Raw genomic sequence first — 16,723 nt, forward strand, 5'->3', positions numbered from 1 at the left:
GCCTCCCCCCCCCGCCTCCTCACCTCCTCCCCCCCTCGCCTCCTCCCCTCCTCGCCTCCTCCCCTCTTCACCTCCTTGCCTCTTCACCTCCTCGCCTCCTCCCCTCGCCTCCTCCCCTCTTCACCTCCTCGTCTCCTCCCCTCTTCACCTCCTCGCCTCCTCACCTTCTCACCTCCTCCCCTCCTTGCCTCCTCCCCTCTTCACCTCCTCCCCTCACCTCCTCCCCTCCTCGCCTCCTCCCCTCGCCTCCTCGCCTCACCTCCTCCCCTCCTCGCCTCCTCCCCTCGCCTCCTCGCCTCCTATATTTTATCATCATCTTGACTAAATCAACCAGATTTCCTGCAGGTCCACTTGAATATCTGCTCTTCCTCAGTCACATGCACACAGCACACTGCTTACTGCAGGTCTACTGAGGCCACGCCCCCTACTGCACCCGGTGATCTCTTACCTGGACCACACTTTAGAGCCCAGAGCACACAGAGGCTGTTGAAGACACATGTGAGCTCGTGGACTACATAAAATAATTCAAACTTGAGACGCAGCACAGACTTATGAAACAGTATCATGGTTTTATCTATTATTTAACATCTCGAGCTGTCACTGACGATGATTTATCGCGTGGGGCTGATGTTTGAGGTTTCCTGTGCAGCCAGCAGATATCCAGATATCCAGATAACAGAGATCTGATCAGACTTCCTCTGGCGTCCAAACAGCGACTTGATACGCGATACATTTCTGCTGATCTGGACAAACAGAAGTCTGCATGTGAGCGGTGAAAAGCTAAACCGTCATCAGACGTGACAGATTTCAGCCGATGCGTTCCGCCTCTTTGGCAGGTTTCAGGATGAGGATGATCAGGTGAAACGACTGAAAGCTCCACAGATCCGTGAACTGTTGGAAAGGTTTTTAATCTCAACATTAATGCTAATCAGACTTTCAGGTTCATCTGGACTCTGTCCTGATGTCATCTGACCACCACCCTGCAGGCCGACAGCCACGAAGCTCTTCGACACTTCAGCGTCGGCGGTTCGAGTCCTGGAAAGTGTTTTTCTGGAGGTAAAGCTGCAACTGCAGAACAGACTGCTAAGTTATCAAAGCGTCGTCCAGCTGGCAGAAGGTCAGAATCGGATAAATGTCGGATCTTTCTCTTTTCTCTCTCTCTTTCCTCCTCCTCCTCCGTCTCGGGGTAATTGCTGGTTTCAGTCGCGTCATGCTCCGTCTCTAATTCCTCTCATTCAGCTGCCGTCACGACTCGGACTAAATTGCTGCAAATCCACCCCTCCATCCCTCCATCCATGCCTCCATCTGCTGCTTTGTTGGCTGCTTCTATCACCGCTTCCTTCTTTCCTGATTGACGCCTCAACGCGGCAGCAGTTTCGTGTCAGGTCAGAAAAAAACATTTTTAGTGTCACTGATGAAAAATATCCACGAGGTAAAGCGACGAGGCGCTCTCTGTGGACAAACATGAATGAACGAGACAGAAACAAACGTCCTGCGTGCTCCGTGTGGAGACTTTAGTTGGTATATAATCAGGAGCATTAGCCGTGATGACGCCCAGCGCTGCTGCAACACGTTATCGATGTGACCCGATCTGACTTCTTCACCGAGCGCTGAGGAAACTCCGACTGGAAGAAGATAAACTGATTCATGTTCCTGACACGTCTGCAGCCTGATCCTGACGTTCCCTCAGATTAAACCTCAAACATCACAACAGTCGACTTCCAGGATGAAGAACTTTCTGTCATGGCCTCAGTGGTGTCATCACTTCACCGACAGGTCCAGTTAACCTGGAGTCTAGTCCAGAGATCAGGTTTAACTAAACTCAACACAACAGCTGATCTCAACCCAAAATGAATGATACAGAGTGACAGAACGAGATACAAACACTAAAATAACGCTGGTCTAACATTAAAATAACGCTAGTCTAACATTAAAATAACGCTGGTCTAACACTCTGCATAAACCGGGTCGTACCTTTAGGGCTGAGCGGGTCTCCCTCCAGGTAAAAGGCTCCTCTGCGGAGCGCCACCTCCTGGAGGACGATGCCGAAGCTGTAGACGTCTCCTTTCTGAGTGCCCTGAGGTGGAGGAGCCTCCATCCTGAGCAGCTCTGGAGCCATCCACAGCCTCTCTGCAGGAGCACAGTGAGGAGCTTCATTTAGAGACACGTTTATTATTCATTACACCTAGAACCTCGACTTCCTGTGTGGACAGGAAGCAGCAGAAGCTTTGATGTATGAACCGCACGGCGAGAAGGTGGAGAGAAAAGGTTGAAGCAGAAACTCACGGGCGTAGTAAGCATGAGCGTCTTTTCCTGAGTCGCTGTCACATCGGAAGCTGGACAGACCGTAGTCTGTGATCTTCAGGACGAAGCGGTTGTCCACCACGCAGTTAGACGACTTGAGTTTACCGTGAGACAAGATGACGCTGTTATGGAGGAACACCATGCCCTGCAGAGAGACAGACAGACAGACAGACAGACAGACAGACAGACAGACAGACAGACAGTGAAGAACAGTAAAGCAGCAGTGACAGAACAGGAAGAAGAATCATGAACTAATAGATTTACTTTGACGATGTCGTTGATGAGAGAATATTTGAACATCCAGTCCAGAGTGATGCTGTCGTTCTCCAGGATGTCCTGAAGACACAAGACAGGCTGTCAACACACAGACAGACAGACAGACAGACACACAGACACAGACAGACAGGCAGGCAGACAGACAGACAGACACAGACAGACAGACAGACAGGCAGACAGACAGACAGACAGACAGGTGTACCTGCAGACTCCCCCTGGGACAGTACTCTGTGATGATGCAGATGTTTGGTGGGTCGATGCTCGCTCCAATGAACCGGGTCAGATGTTCGTTCTGAACGTCTCGCATCTGCACAAACATAAAACAGAGAAATAAAAACATGTGGAGAATATGTTCAGTCTTCATGTCTTCAGGTTCAGGTTGTTCTGGTTGGACTAAGACCGTGAAAGTCTCCATGAACCACTAAAGGATTTGTAAAGTCTCTGGGTTGGTGTGCTCTCTCTCTGGTCTCCAGCTCACTCACATGTTTGAGCTCAAACAGCACCTTCCTGTTCAGCTCGATGCGTTTCCTGTTGGTGTATTTAATGGCCACGATGTTTCCCTGGAAGAACACGAAGAACAAGAAGCTCACACAGATCATCTCGTGAAGAAGAAGAAATAACAAATAACTACAAACTGCTGATCCCAGAGCTGTGCAGGAGCTCTGACAGACACACTGACCTTGTAGTAGCCGGTCTTTGCAAAAACCTGCAGGTTTCCATCTCCGGTCAGCAGGGAGCCGTAGTTAGAGCCTCTCTGAAAACAGACGCACGATCAGTGTGTGTGTGTGTGTGTGTGTGTGCGTGTGTGTGTGTGTGTGTGCTGACCAGTGACAGTGTGAGCCTGCTGCCGCTGCGCAGCACTTTGTCCAGGTTGCTCATCTGGATGTCGTCCCAGCTAATCCTCCAGAGCTGAGCCACCAGCTCCTTCTCCAGCTTCATCCTCCTGCAGAGAGTCGGAGACGCACGTTACAGATGTAATAAAGCGCACTCAGAGAGTCGTGGGTGGAGGAAGCCTCCATCTGTGCTTCATTAAAGAGGTGTAGCATCAAGGACAGTTTGATCAGAGCAGCTGCAGCTCTCACCTGTAGATGAAGACGGTGATGGTGAGGGTCATCGTGAGGATGAGGAAGAGCACGATGGAAACCATCTGGTGGATGGTGATCGTCTCTGTCAGACAAAGAAAACATATTAAATAACCTCTGCACCATCAAACAGCTGATTTCATCACCGTGAATATTAATCATGCATGTTTGCTGCACACGTAGGAGAGGTTCACAGAAAACAACAAACAGATCTGAACGCAGCGCAGGCTGCCTCCGTCTCGTTCGTCCACTGACTTGCGAGGCAGATGGGGTTGTCGTTCTTGAAGCCGCAGGTGGGAACATCAGGTGGACAAACTCCACCCAGCCAGTGCAGAGCTGTTCTAGGTATGAAGGTCAGCTGCTCCTCCGAACTGTTGTACACCAACACTATCTGAAAGGGAAAAAACACTTATCCAGGTTTTAGAGTCTTGGTCTCAGTCTGGTCTAGACTTGCTGATAGGCAGCAGAGCCGGTGTCGTGCCAGAACAGGAGCTGGGCTGACTGCTGTTGGACTAGTCAGTGATATTAGCTGCTGCTGCTGACCTGGGTGATGATTGGCTGTTAGCAAAGTTGTCGACTCGCTAGTTTTTGATCAGAAGTAATGTAATCAGAGTAAATACTCGAGTACAGCTGAACATAGTTACACAGTGTGTGTGTGTGTGTGTACCTGGAAGGTGCTGGTGTTGGTGTCCATCATGTCCCACAGAGCGAAGTCTGTCTCTCTGTCTCCGTTCTCGTCCAGGTGGACCATTCCTGTTACACCTGAAGAACATGAATGAAGACAACCTGTGAGCCAAAAAAAAAGTTCTTCAACTGCCATCCAAGAACCATAAAAGAACCATCCAAGAACCATAAAAGAACCATCCAAGAACCATAAAAGAACCATCCAAGAACCATCTAAGAACCCTTATTTCTGTGTCTAATCTAAGCTTCGTTGTCTTGATTACTCCACAGTCTCCAGGTGCGCCCTGGTGACCGCAGTGAAGTACCCTCTTGAGTACTCCTCGCGCAGAATAACGCGGGCAGCAATTTTTCTTATTGTTGGTTTCTAATTTTAAAATCTGTGACGGAGACATCTGCAGAACTCTGTGAGCAGGAAGAACATTTACTCGAGTACTGCTTAAGTACATGTTGGAGGTACTTTACGTGCTGTTACATATGAAGAGTTTATGAAATGTGATGTTCTGAATCCATCCAGTCCATGAATCACTGTGACATTTCTCTATTCAGAATGAGCTCAACAGGAAAACCTTGATTTGATATTAATGAATGAACACACACACACACACACACACACACTTTACCATGTTTTTACAGTGTATCCGCACCACTCAGATTCATGGATGGAAAAAATTAAAATAGCCATCAAAGGGTAATTAGAGCTAATTAGCAGTAAGGTGGTGAATGTGTGTGTGTGTGTGTGTGTTGGGAATGGGGCCATTAAGACCTAGACGAGTCGTCTCCATAGAAACAAGGTAATTAGGGATCAGGGGAGAGCAGGCGGTGATTGGTCAGAGAGGTCACACATGAAAGAAACAAACAAGTGATAAAATATGACATCATCACGTGAGGTTTGTGACATCATGAGGTTTGTGACATCATCATGTGAGGTTTGTGACATCATCACGTGGTTTGTGACATCATTATCACGTGAGGTTTGTGACATCATGAGGTTTGTGACATCATCACGTGATTTGTGACATCATCATCACGTGAGGTTTGTGACATCATTATCACGTGAGGTTTGTGACATCATGAGGTTTGTGACATTATCACGTGAGGTTTGTGACATCATTATCACGTGAGGTTTGTGACATCATGAGGTTTGTGACATCATCATCATCACGTGGTTTGTGACATCATTATCACGTGAGGTTTGTGACATCATGAGGTTTGTGACATCATCATCATCGTGAGGTTTGTGACATCATTATCACGTGAGGTTTGTGACATCATGAGGTTTGTGACATCATCACGCGAGGTTTGTGACATCATCATCATCGTGAGGTTTGTGACATCATCACGTGTGGTTTGTGACATCATCACGTGGTTTATGACATCATCACGTGAGGTTTGTGACATCATCACGTGAGGTTTGTGACATCATCATCATCGTAAGGTTTGTGACATCATCACGTGAGGTTTGTGACATCATCATGTGTGGTTTGTGACATCATCACGTGGTTTGTGACATCATCACGTGAGGTTTGTGACATCATCACGTGGTTTGTGACATCATTATCACGTGAGGTTTGTGACATCATGAGGTTTGTGACATCATCATCACGTGAGGTTTGTGACATCATCACGTGAGGTTTGTGACATCATCATCACGTGGTTTGTGACATCATGAGGTTTGTGACATCATCACGTGGTTTGTGACATCATCATAATCGTGAGGTTTGTGACATCATCACGTGAGGTTTGTGACATCACCATGTGAGGTTTGTGACATCATCATCATCGTGAGGTTTGTGACATCATCACGTGTGGTTTGTGACATCATCACGTGTGGTTTGTGACATCATCACATGGTTTGTGACATCATCACGTGGTTTGTGACATCATGAGGTTTGTGACATCATCACGTGAGGTTTGTGACATCATCATCATCGTGAGGTTTGTGACATCATCACGTGAGGTTTGTGACATCATCATCGTCGGGGTTGTGACATCATCACGTGTAATGAAGATGATCCAGTTGAATCACAGTCGATGTGGATTTTCACGTACACGCGATGATGCACAATGAAAATGCTGCTTTCTGTTCTTTATCTCAGTGTTTATCGTCGCTGTGACAGTTTTATAGTTTCATTGTTTTTGTTTCTGCAGCCACTGTAGTTTATTCTTTACACAGGAAGGAGAGGGTGAGGAGGGGGTGAGGAGGGGGTAGAAGTTCTGAATCACTCCTCTTCATTTTAAACTACACAAGGAGGCAGAGCTGGATCTACGACCAAACCATCAGTGAAGTCTCAAACAGTTAATCTCTAACACTCTGTGTGTGTGTGTGTGTGTGGTTTCAAACATTTGGAGAGAGATGAAGCATGTCGGAGGATGACATTTACAGTCCTGAATACACACACACACACACACACACACACACACACACACACACTGAATCATTGACCTGTGTGGGTTTTATGTGTTCCTGGTAAGTGATACATTGCTTTCCAGGAATGAGGATGTGTTTGGTGTATTTTTTTTATTTGTGTGTGCGTGTGTGTGCGTGTGTGTGTGTGTGTGGAGAACAAAGGACAAATGAAGGTTAGTGTTTACACCCGGAGAATAAAATAAATCATTCATCTGAATCGTCGGCTGTGAACAAACGTGGAGGTTTGCGTTGGTTGGATCACGTGACTCTAACATGTTCTGGTCCCGTCAGAACAAAGTGTGTGCTGTGTGCAGCAGATGTTCAAGTGGACCTGCATGAAATCTGGTTGTTTTAGTCAAGATGATGATAAAATCTATTTTCCACAACCATATTTAAGTTCACTGTTAAAGGGTAAATTCCTGGCTTGTTCCCATTCATTTCCATAAATTCCTGTGCAAAGTTAGAAAAATTCCCAGAATTTTGCAACCGTAGTTAACAAGGGTTTTCTACTGAGAGTGGATTGTGTTAAAGGTTAAAGATGATCGCCTGTGAGGTCACACCTTTTTGTCAGCGGCCTCCTGTTACAGCAGCAGCTCAGATTCAGGCTGAACGTGTGAGCAGCTTCTGTTGGTTCAAACTGTCGGTAATAACAGAAGTGATTGGAGAATCTCCTCGAGTGACGATAATATGAAGCTTCAGACGTCTGCGTTAATCAAATCAAGTGCTGAAGACCGATGGATACTCACTTCATGTGATTAGCTCAGACTGCTGAAGCCTCGTATTATCATCAGGACGTGATGAAGACGGTTTCACTGCTCAGACCACAGACCTGAAACATGATGAACCTGTCCTATAATCAGTGGACGGAGCTTCAGAGTCTGGGAAGACTCTTAAACCTGCAGCCTCGACTCCACTGGTTGCAACAATAAGGTCTGATTGAATTGAGTCTGATGGATAAATGAGCCTCACTTCAAGGTAGAGAAAGCTGTTGGTGAGTTCATCATATTTTAGCTGAGTCTGTTAGCTGCTGTTAGCTCATGTTAGCTCAGTTTGTTAGCTGCTGTTAGCTCAGTCTGTTAGCTGCTGTTAGCTCATGTTAGCTCAGTGAGCTCAGAGCACTGGTGTAAGAGGAAGTTTTCAGGCCTGGGGGGAATGCTGATGGGGATCAGAGCCTATGTTGTGCCAGAACCGGAGCTGAGCACGTGGGCAAGTCTTCCTCTACACATCTGAGCATGTTAACAAAGTGTAGCCTGGTCATATTTAGGGGTAATACGAGAACGTTTGGGACCAGGCAGGACAAATCAAGTGCAACACATCTCGAGTACGTCTCCCAAATATGGTCAACAGAGATGATGACGTCCATAACGCCAGACTCGAGGCTTCAAAACGTCATGCCGCATGTGACACAAGTCACTTAAAAACATCAAGTGCACTTTAAGCTGAGCTTCCTTCCTGTCAGAGGCGCCGGTGAGGTCAGCAGTGAACAGGTTAAGATGTTCTCTCCGTGGTGAAGCAGGCCCGGTTCTTACAGAACAATCACAGCAGCTGCAGGAACACAAGAAGCCGTGATGAAAATTGGCTTCAGGCTGCGCTGGAGGAACAAACCGTGATGACGTCTTCTCTAATTGCAGTTCATCATGACGAGAATACGTTTCATCAGACACTGCTGCTGTGTTTGAGGTGATGCATTGAGGTGACACGAGTCACTTCATGCTGAGAGAAGTTTCTCTACATGTTGTGATGAATCCACTCCAAACTGTTGTCTGTCTGTTCGTGCACGTACAGTTTTCTGATTCAAGGCATGACAAAAGACAAAAAATGAAGGTTTGATTTGATTTATGCACAAAAACAACTTCCTGAACACGAACGTTTAATTTGGACTAGGGCTGCAGCTATCGAAGCCGCACAAAATTGTAAAATGTAAAAGAAAATAAATTTTCTACATATATAGGGCGCACTTGAATATGTTTTAATGTTGTAACATATTTACACAGAAAGACAGTACACAGAAGATTTTTTTTGTTTTAATTTAAGACACGCTTTTTTCAAACTGTGCCTGAAAATCGCCATCAACACAGCACCAACACGCCATCAACAAACCATCAACACAGCACCAACACGCCATCAACACAGCACCAACACGCCACCAACACAGCACCAACACGCCATCAACAAACCACCAACACGCCATCAACACAGCACCAACACGCCATCAACACAGCACCAACACGCCATCAACAAACCACCAACACTGCACCAACACGCCATCAACAAACCATCAACACAGCACCAACACGCACCAACACAGCACCAACACGCCATCAACAAACCATCAACACAGCACCAACACGCCATCAACACACCATCAACACACCATCAACACAGCACCAACACGCCATCAACACAGCACCAACACGCCATCAACACGGCACCAACATGGCACCAACACACCATCAACACGGCACCAACATGGCACCAACACAGCATCAACACGGCACCAACATGCCATCAACACGCCATTAACACGCCATCAACAAACCATCAACACAGCACCAACACGGCATCAACACACCATCAACACAGCACCAACACGGCATCAACACACCATCAACACGGCACCAACATGGCACCAACACGCCATCAACACGGCACCAACATGCTATCAACACGCCATTAACACGCCATCAACACGGGATGCCAAGATTACGTGCAGTAGCTGTATTTCCTTCTTTAACGGCCAGATTTCTTTGTGTGTTTTCCACGATGAGGGTGTGCATGATGCGCAAAATGACTTGATTCAAAATCAAAACTAGTGTCTTCTTCAGCGCATAATCTTTCCCCACGTCTGTCTCACTTTTGAAAACAGTTACCACAGTGAGATTACACTCTGACACTGGAGACAACAAACACTGATTTATAAGAAATGTTGGTTTAAATGAATGTGAACAAATAATCCTTAAGGCACACACAGGCACAATGACGATGACGATGACGCTGATGATGACGATGATGACGATGATGATACTGTCCGCCAGCTGTTGGCTACTGCCTCTGTTGTTGCTCCTGTACGTTCAGGCTCTCGTCAGCATGAAGTGGCTTTAAACGTGTGAACAGATGATGAATGCTGTAATTCTTCTCTTGTCTCATTACAATCTGTGTGACTACAACAATAGCTGTGTTAATACTCCCAATCCATCAAACACGGTGAGAAGTGGCCGTCCATTAGTTAATGGAGCGGAGAGCAGAGAGAGAAAGCAGTAATGTGATCTGCCTCTCGCTCTATTCATGCTTTTTACAGTCAGCCGCTCTCCGTCCTCCATGTCCTATTTGTCATGGAGATTATCTCTGATCCAATCTTATTACTCTGCTCCTCATCCTCCTCATCCTCCTCATCCTCCTCCCTCATTTTCCTTTTCCTTCTCCTTCACTCACACGCTCATTCTCCCTCCTTATATATCATTCTGTCGAGGGCTGTGACCAAACACCCTGCATGAAGTATTAATATGCACCATCACAACAAGACCAGACCAGTCACAGAGACTATGTCCAAGTTTTAAACAGTCTGCAGGAACGTCACAGAGACTACGTCCAGGTTTTAGACAGTCTGGGGGAACGTCACGGAGACTACGTCCAGGTTTTAGACAGTCTGGGGGAACGTCACGGAGACATGTCTCTTATCTCTCCGTCTTCTTTCAATCACTCCATCACACCAACGTCCTCGTCTCATTTTTTATTGTCTCCTCTCGTCCGTCTCCTGTTGTTGTTGAAAGGAGCCTCCTCCCCAAAAATAGCCTGTAAATCTAATCGTGTGAAACCAGAGCCTCCCGTCCAGTCGTCCTTGTTTCTCCTCCTCCTCCACCCTGCTGCCTCCTCTCTGCTCCTATCTCCGCCTGCCTGCCCGTCTCTCCTTTCTCTGCTGTGGACATCCATCACGTGGAGGTCTGTCAGCCTCCTCTCTGCTCCGTGCTGATAATTACACTTCTGACATGTTCCAGCTACGATTCAAACTCTCCAGCTTCAACCCATCTGGTAATATTTTGCACTGATCGATGAATGAAGTTCATAAAACATCTGTTTGTTTTAATAATTAAAGGTCCAGTGTGTCAGACTGACAGCATGAGACTTTAACATCTACAGAGGCCGCAGGTCTTCTAAAGCTGCACAAGTGATGACGTCACAGAGAACGGACCAGCTCGATGGTGGCTACGTGCTGACTCGCTTCATAGTGAAGTAACAGAGATGTTTTAGCAGGTACTTGTAGTTTTCTGTGTGGTCAGCAGCATCATGCAGCTCTGGGCGTCCACAGATTTTTCATTTTCAGCCCCGGTAATGCTCCAAGGTCACGGTTTATTTGCTCTTTTTTAAGTCTCTCCGTCGATGTCTGTCTGCGTTTGGTCACCACTACAAGTTATCTGCTTCAGCTGTGAGCAGCTCCTGCCGTCACTGGAAAGTTGTGCCGTCTTTGTTCTCAGCAGATTTATGGACGCTGATTCGTGATGGAGGTCGCAGATAAAGAGATTCCGGGAAAACGAAACACTGACTCTAAAAATATGTGAACGTGTTTGTGTTCGGATGAGAGTGAGTCACGTGACGTCTCTGATGTTTCACACACACACATTCACAGAGGTCTTCATTATTCTGAATGTCCCCGAGCCATTTATAGATCTTCATATCACACCTTCTCCTCTCACATTAGCTGCCTCTCAGCTGGGCTCCATGTGGAGGAGCCGGAGATCAGCAGGAGTCACTCCTCCTTTGTTATCCGCCTTCCAGCTAACTCACGTCATGTTGGACTCTCACAGTTTATTTAGTGACATTGAGTAAATATTATTATTGTTAATATTATTATTCATCTGACTCAACATTGTAACTATGTCCAGCTGTACTCGACACCAACCACTAAAAGTCAGTCCCACATTTACTCTTGTCCGGCACCTTTTGCTCGCTCACTCTCTCCTTTTCTCTTCTTAGCTTCCTCCGTCAGCGTCCTCTTCACTCTCTTCTCCTCTGCCATCATGTCCATAGAAGCTGCTGAGTCTGGTTACATTGCCCAGCTCCTGTTCTGGACGACACTGGCTCCACTCCCCATGCCAGGCCTGTAAATTAGTGGTCCAAAGCTCCTGTGGTACAAACACTAACACTCCCCTGGTGCTCTGAGCTCAACAAACTGAGCTAACATGAGCTAACAGCAGCTAACAGACTGAGCTAACAAGAGCTAATAGCAGCTAACAGACTGAGCTAACATGAGCTAACAAACTGAGCTAACTGAGCTAACAGCAGCTAACAAACTGAGCTAACTGAGCTAACATGAGCTAACAAACTGAGCTAACATGAGATAACAGCAGCTAACAAACTAAGCTAACATGAGCTAACAGCAGCTAACAGACTGAGCTAACAGCAGCTAACAGACTGAGCTAACATGAGCTAACAAACTGAGGTAACTGAGCTAACAGCAGCTAACAAACTAAGCTAACATGAGCTAACAGCAGCTAACAGACTGAGCTAACAGCAGCTAACAGACTGAGCTAACATGAGCTAACAAACTGAGGTAACTGAGCTAACAGCAGCTAACAAACTAAGCTAACATGAGCTAACAGCAGCTAACAGACTGAGCTAACATGAGTTAACAGCAGCTAACAGACTGAGCTAACAAGAGCTAATAACAGCTAACAGACTAAGCTAACATGAGCTAACAAACTGAGCTAACTGAGCTAACATGAGCTAACAAACTGAGCTAACGGCAGCTAACAAACTAAGCTAACATGAGCTAACAGCAGCTAACAAACTGAGCTAACAGCAGCTAACAGACTGAGCTAACATGAGCTAACAAACTGAGCTAACTGAGCTAACAGCAGCTAACAAACTAAGCTAACATGAGCTAACAGCAGCTAACAAACTGAGCTAACAGCAGCTAACAGACTGAGCTAACATGAGCTAACAGCAGCTACAGCTGTCAGCAGTTTACTTCACTGTCCATCATAAACTCTGTAAATCACAGAGAGTTGAGGCGGAGCAGCCGGAGGACATCAGAGGGAAAACCAGAAAACATTTCCTCCATAAAATATGATCCAGTTTCACCAGAATCAGTGAAATAGTTGCTGCTGTGTGACTTAGTGCCGTAAAGCGTTACGTACTTCTCCCGACCCGGAGCCCAAAGTTACATAGTGTGAGAACAGACGTACGAATGACAGAGACACCGTTCAGCTGATCACAGGTCAGTGTGGGTCAACAGGAGGTCACGGAGGGTAGATCATCAGAGGAAAGTTACAGGATGTTGGTTCATAGTTGTGAATCTTGGTCACGTGGTTTATAAATAATAAAGTATCTGGTGTGTCTCTTCCTGTCTGTCCTCTCTCTGGTTTTCATCTCAGATCGCTGCCAGTTTTCAGTCAAACATTAGAAATGTCTCTGTGGCTTCAACAATGACTTTGTAACTTTCCTGAAATGAAGGAAGTGTCCCTCTGTGCAGAGCCCGACACCTGGAGGGAGAGACGACAGCAGAGACCACAGGGACTGTCATATACTGTCCTCTATGTCTCCTGCTGGCTGCCGTAGATTAGACCTGTCACTGGAGATGTGTGTGTGTGTGTGTGTGTGTGTGTGTATTCATGCTGCTGTGATGAACCTGTTTACCTGCTCTGTGACAGTCTGACCTGACAGTATGTGATGAAAGAGTGCAGACGTTATAATGAGATTTGTCAGCCTTTCTAATCTGTGATTTATAAGCTGTGGCCAGGAAGAGGTGAGCCGGTTACTAGGCAACGGATTTCGCCTCCAGGACCAAAACAGACAAAAAACAAAACGCAGACTGGTCATGAAGATTTTAGAGTCTAAAACCTGGACGTAGTCTCCGTGACGTCCCCGCAGACTGTCTAAAACCTGGACGTAGTCTCTGAGACATCCCTGCAGACATTTCCTTCTTCATAAAAACATTTCCTCGAGACAAGTTGCACATTTTTATCAACTGTAATTAATAATATAGTTAGTTAGAAATGATGCACGAGTTCATGAGTTCATGAGTTCAGCTCATGGTGACTTTGTGGTTGCTTTAACTGGAGGTCAAACAGAGCGCCGACAGCAGAGACACTGATGGAAAAACAAAGAGGAGGTTTGAAGAGGGACAGAAAGAAATGAAGAGCATGACAAACACACCTGACCCTGCGCTGACCTCCAGTTTTCAAGAGGAAAGTGCTGATTAGAAACTTGTTTCTCGTTTCGTCCTCATGAAGTCAAACTTGATGTTTGTCTCTGTCCTCCGTCCTCCAGTGTCTGTCCAACAACCCTAACCCGACGACTGAACTGAATCACAGAGGATGAAAAATGTCACAAACCACAAAGAAAGCCGTCAATCATCAGCTCGTCCCGGAGCTCTCGTTAGGCGCAGACAGTCCTCTCGCTGTCAGTCACCGCCTTCCCTCACCGCTGACGACCCCTGACGACCTCTGACCCTGTCAACCTTTCAAAATAAAACACCGGCTCAACAGCAAACAGGACAGCGCTGTTCCAGACCGTGTGACGACAGACCGGCTCGTCATTGGCTGAGATGTGTGTGTGTGTGTGTGTGTGTGTGTGTGTTCATGCAGGTAAACGAGTCTGACCGGAGAATGGACGAGTGAGGAGAGAGAGTTTGTTTGTGTGTGTGTGTGTGTGTGTGTGTGTGTGTGTGTGTTTCGGAGACATTACAACAAAGAAGTTGGTGCAGTTTCGTGTCATTCATCAGCTGGATCTGCAGACTGAACACACAGAAACCTCCGTCCCTCCAACAACAACTGGTACCATCGAGTGTCAGCCCGGTCAGATCCAGTTCTGCTCCTTCCACACAGAGCGTGCCAACGCTGCCGAGCGCTAACAGCTATTAGCTCGAGTGTAAACAAGAGAGCCAGTGGGTCACCTGATGTAACTGGTTGCCAACCACACTGCGCCATGGCAACGATTAATTGCTCTCAATTTTCACGAGTTCAAACCTGTGATGAGACACACACACACACACACACACACACACACACACACACACACGCCGCATGTCCACATGAAGGACGTGCTTCCTGTTTTCTCAAACCGAGCCACGTGCCTCCCACCTGCATCTTATTAATAGACTGTTGAACGTAGCACGGCATCAGGACGGGCCGGAAACAATTCCTGTGACATCTCCACCCGCAGCAATCAGAAACCAACTTCCAGAGGAGGCGGAGGCCGAGAGCTGGAGGCCGAGCTCTGGTTTGTGTCGCCAGCAGGGATGAGACGAGGAAGCCCGGGCGCTGGTTTCCTGTCCAAGAACACTGTGCTCGGTTCCTATAGTTTCCAAAAGTAGACTGGGAGCCAGAGCTTTCAGCTATCAGGCTCCTCTTCTGTGGAACAAACTACCACTCTGGGTTCAGGAGGCAGACACGGTCAAACCTTTAAGAGTAGACTGAAGACTTTCCTCTTTGATAGAGCTTATAGTTAGTGCTGGCTCAGGTCATCCCTTAGTGATGCTGCCATAGGATTAGACTGCTGGGGGACCGAAAACCTGGACGTAGTCTCCGCGACGTCCACTGCAGACTGTCTAAAACCTGGACGTAGTCTCCGCGACGTCCCCTCAGACTGTCTAAAACCTGGACGTAGTCTCCGCGACGTCCACTGCAGACTGTCTAAAACCTGTTCGTAGTCTCCGTGACGTCCCCGCAGACTGTCTAAAACCTGGACGTAGTCTCTGAGACGTCCCCAACAGACTGTCTAAAACCTGGATGTAGTCTACATGACGTCCCTGCAGACTGTCTAAAATCTGGACGTAGTCTCCGTGACGTCCCCGCAGACTGTCTAAAACCTGGACGTAGTCTCTGAGACGTCCCCAACAGACTGTCTAAAACCTGGATGTAGTCTACATGACGTCCCTGCAGACTGTCTAAAATCTGGACGTAGTCTCCGTGACGTCCCCGCAGACTGTCTAAAACCTGGACGTAGTCTCCGTGACGTCCCCGCAGACTGTCTAAAACCTGGACGTAGTCTTTGTGACGTCCCGCAGACTGTCTAAAACCTGGACGTAGTCTCCGTGACGTCCCCGCAGACTGTCTAAAACCTGGACGTAGTCTCTGTGACGTCCACGCAGACTGTCTAAAACCTGGACGTAGTCTCTGAGACGTCCCCGCAGACTGTCTGAAACCTGGACGTAGTCTCTGTGACAACTCTTTAAATCTAAGATAAAAGCACGACGAGGCCACAGATTCACTTCCTGCCATGTCAAACAGATATTTAAATTTCTGTCCGATTCAGTCGTCCGGGTCTGTTTCTACATTCTGATCAGTCTGCTGAGAGAACGGTCCAAACAAACGTCAACAGCAAAGATCGTTTTGCTTCAGTGATCTCATGTTTAATCAGCGGTGAGGAAACCAAGGGTCAAAGGTCACAGCAGCATGACGGAGGAGGAGGAGGAATGAAGATCTAGGAAGAGATGGAGGAAACTATTCATCCTCCTACTCCTCCTCCTCCTCCTCCAACCTTTCTGACCTCATTTGATGCTTTTATTGTGAAAGACTGAGATGGTGCAATAAAGAGCGAATCAGAGCGGCGCAGTGATGTAACATGGCGGCTCCTCACAGTTGGACAGATTGACGTCACCTGGTTTATGTTTTATGAATCAAACGTGATGGGTGACGCTTTAATCCGTCTCCTCTTTCTTCTCGTCGTCGTCGGGGTTTCCTCTGACAGCAGAGCGAGGTTGGAGGGCACGACTGTGAGGACGGGCTGATACTTTGTGAGGTAAAAAACGATGCAGAACTCTTTACTGTAACGAGACACAGACGTCTGCACGGGAAGCAAAGAACTCTGACGGACCTGGAATGATTCAGAAGTGATGAAAGATATTTAATACCTCACTGCGGCAAAACATCTGTACGACTCGACGACTGAAGGTTCAGGACTGTAAAAACTCAGTTCATCTTCAGCGTAGATAACAAACTTGTCCAACCACAAGTCGTTTTAATTCTTGAAC

The 16,723-nt window shown here is 47.0% G+C and overlaps 1 protein-coding gene across 1 annotated transcript in view; it reads right to left on the reverse strand.

The window, feature by feature from the left end:
- Positions 1–16,723, reverse strand: part of LOC104935872 (atrial natriuretic peptide receptor 1) — a 53,995-nt gene that overhangs the window by 5,527 nt on the left and 31,745 nt on the right. Inside the window, exons 6-15 of the mRNA XM_027275369.1 lie at positions 4,330–4,424; positions 3,918–4,053; positions 3,663–3,747; positions 3,406–3,523; positions 3,260–3,334; positions 3,063–3,140; positions 2,783–2,887; positions 2,569–2,640; positions 2,287–2,449; positions 1,975–2,130 (exon numbers count right to left, since the gene is read on the reverse strand). Coding sequence (XP_027131170.1) covers positions 1,975–2,130; positions 2,287–2,449; positions 2,569–2,640; positions 2,783–2,887; positions 3,063–3,140; positions 3,260–3,334; positions 3,406–3,523; positions 3,663–3,747; positions 3,918–4,053; positions 4,330–4,424 — 1,083 coding nt within the window. The remainder of the gene's footprint in view (positions 1–1,974; positions 2,131–2,286; positions 2,450–2,568; positions 2,641–2,782; positions 2,888–3,062; positions 3,141–3,259; positions 3,335–3,405; positions 3,524–3,662; positions 3,748–3,917; positions 4,054–4,329; positions 4,425–16,723) is intronic.

This window comes from Larimichthys crocea, unplaced genomic scaffold, assembly GCF_000972845.2.
Source record: "Larimichthys crocea isolate SSNF unplaced genomic scaffold, L_crocea_2.0 scaffold107, whole genome shotgun sequence".
Classification (NCBI taxonomy): Eukaryota; Metazoa; Chordata; class Actinopteri; family Sciaenidae; genus Larimichthys; species Larimichthys crocea.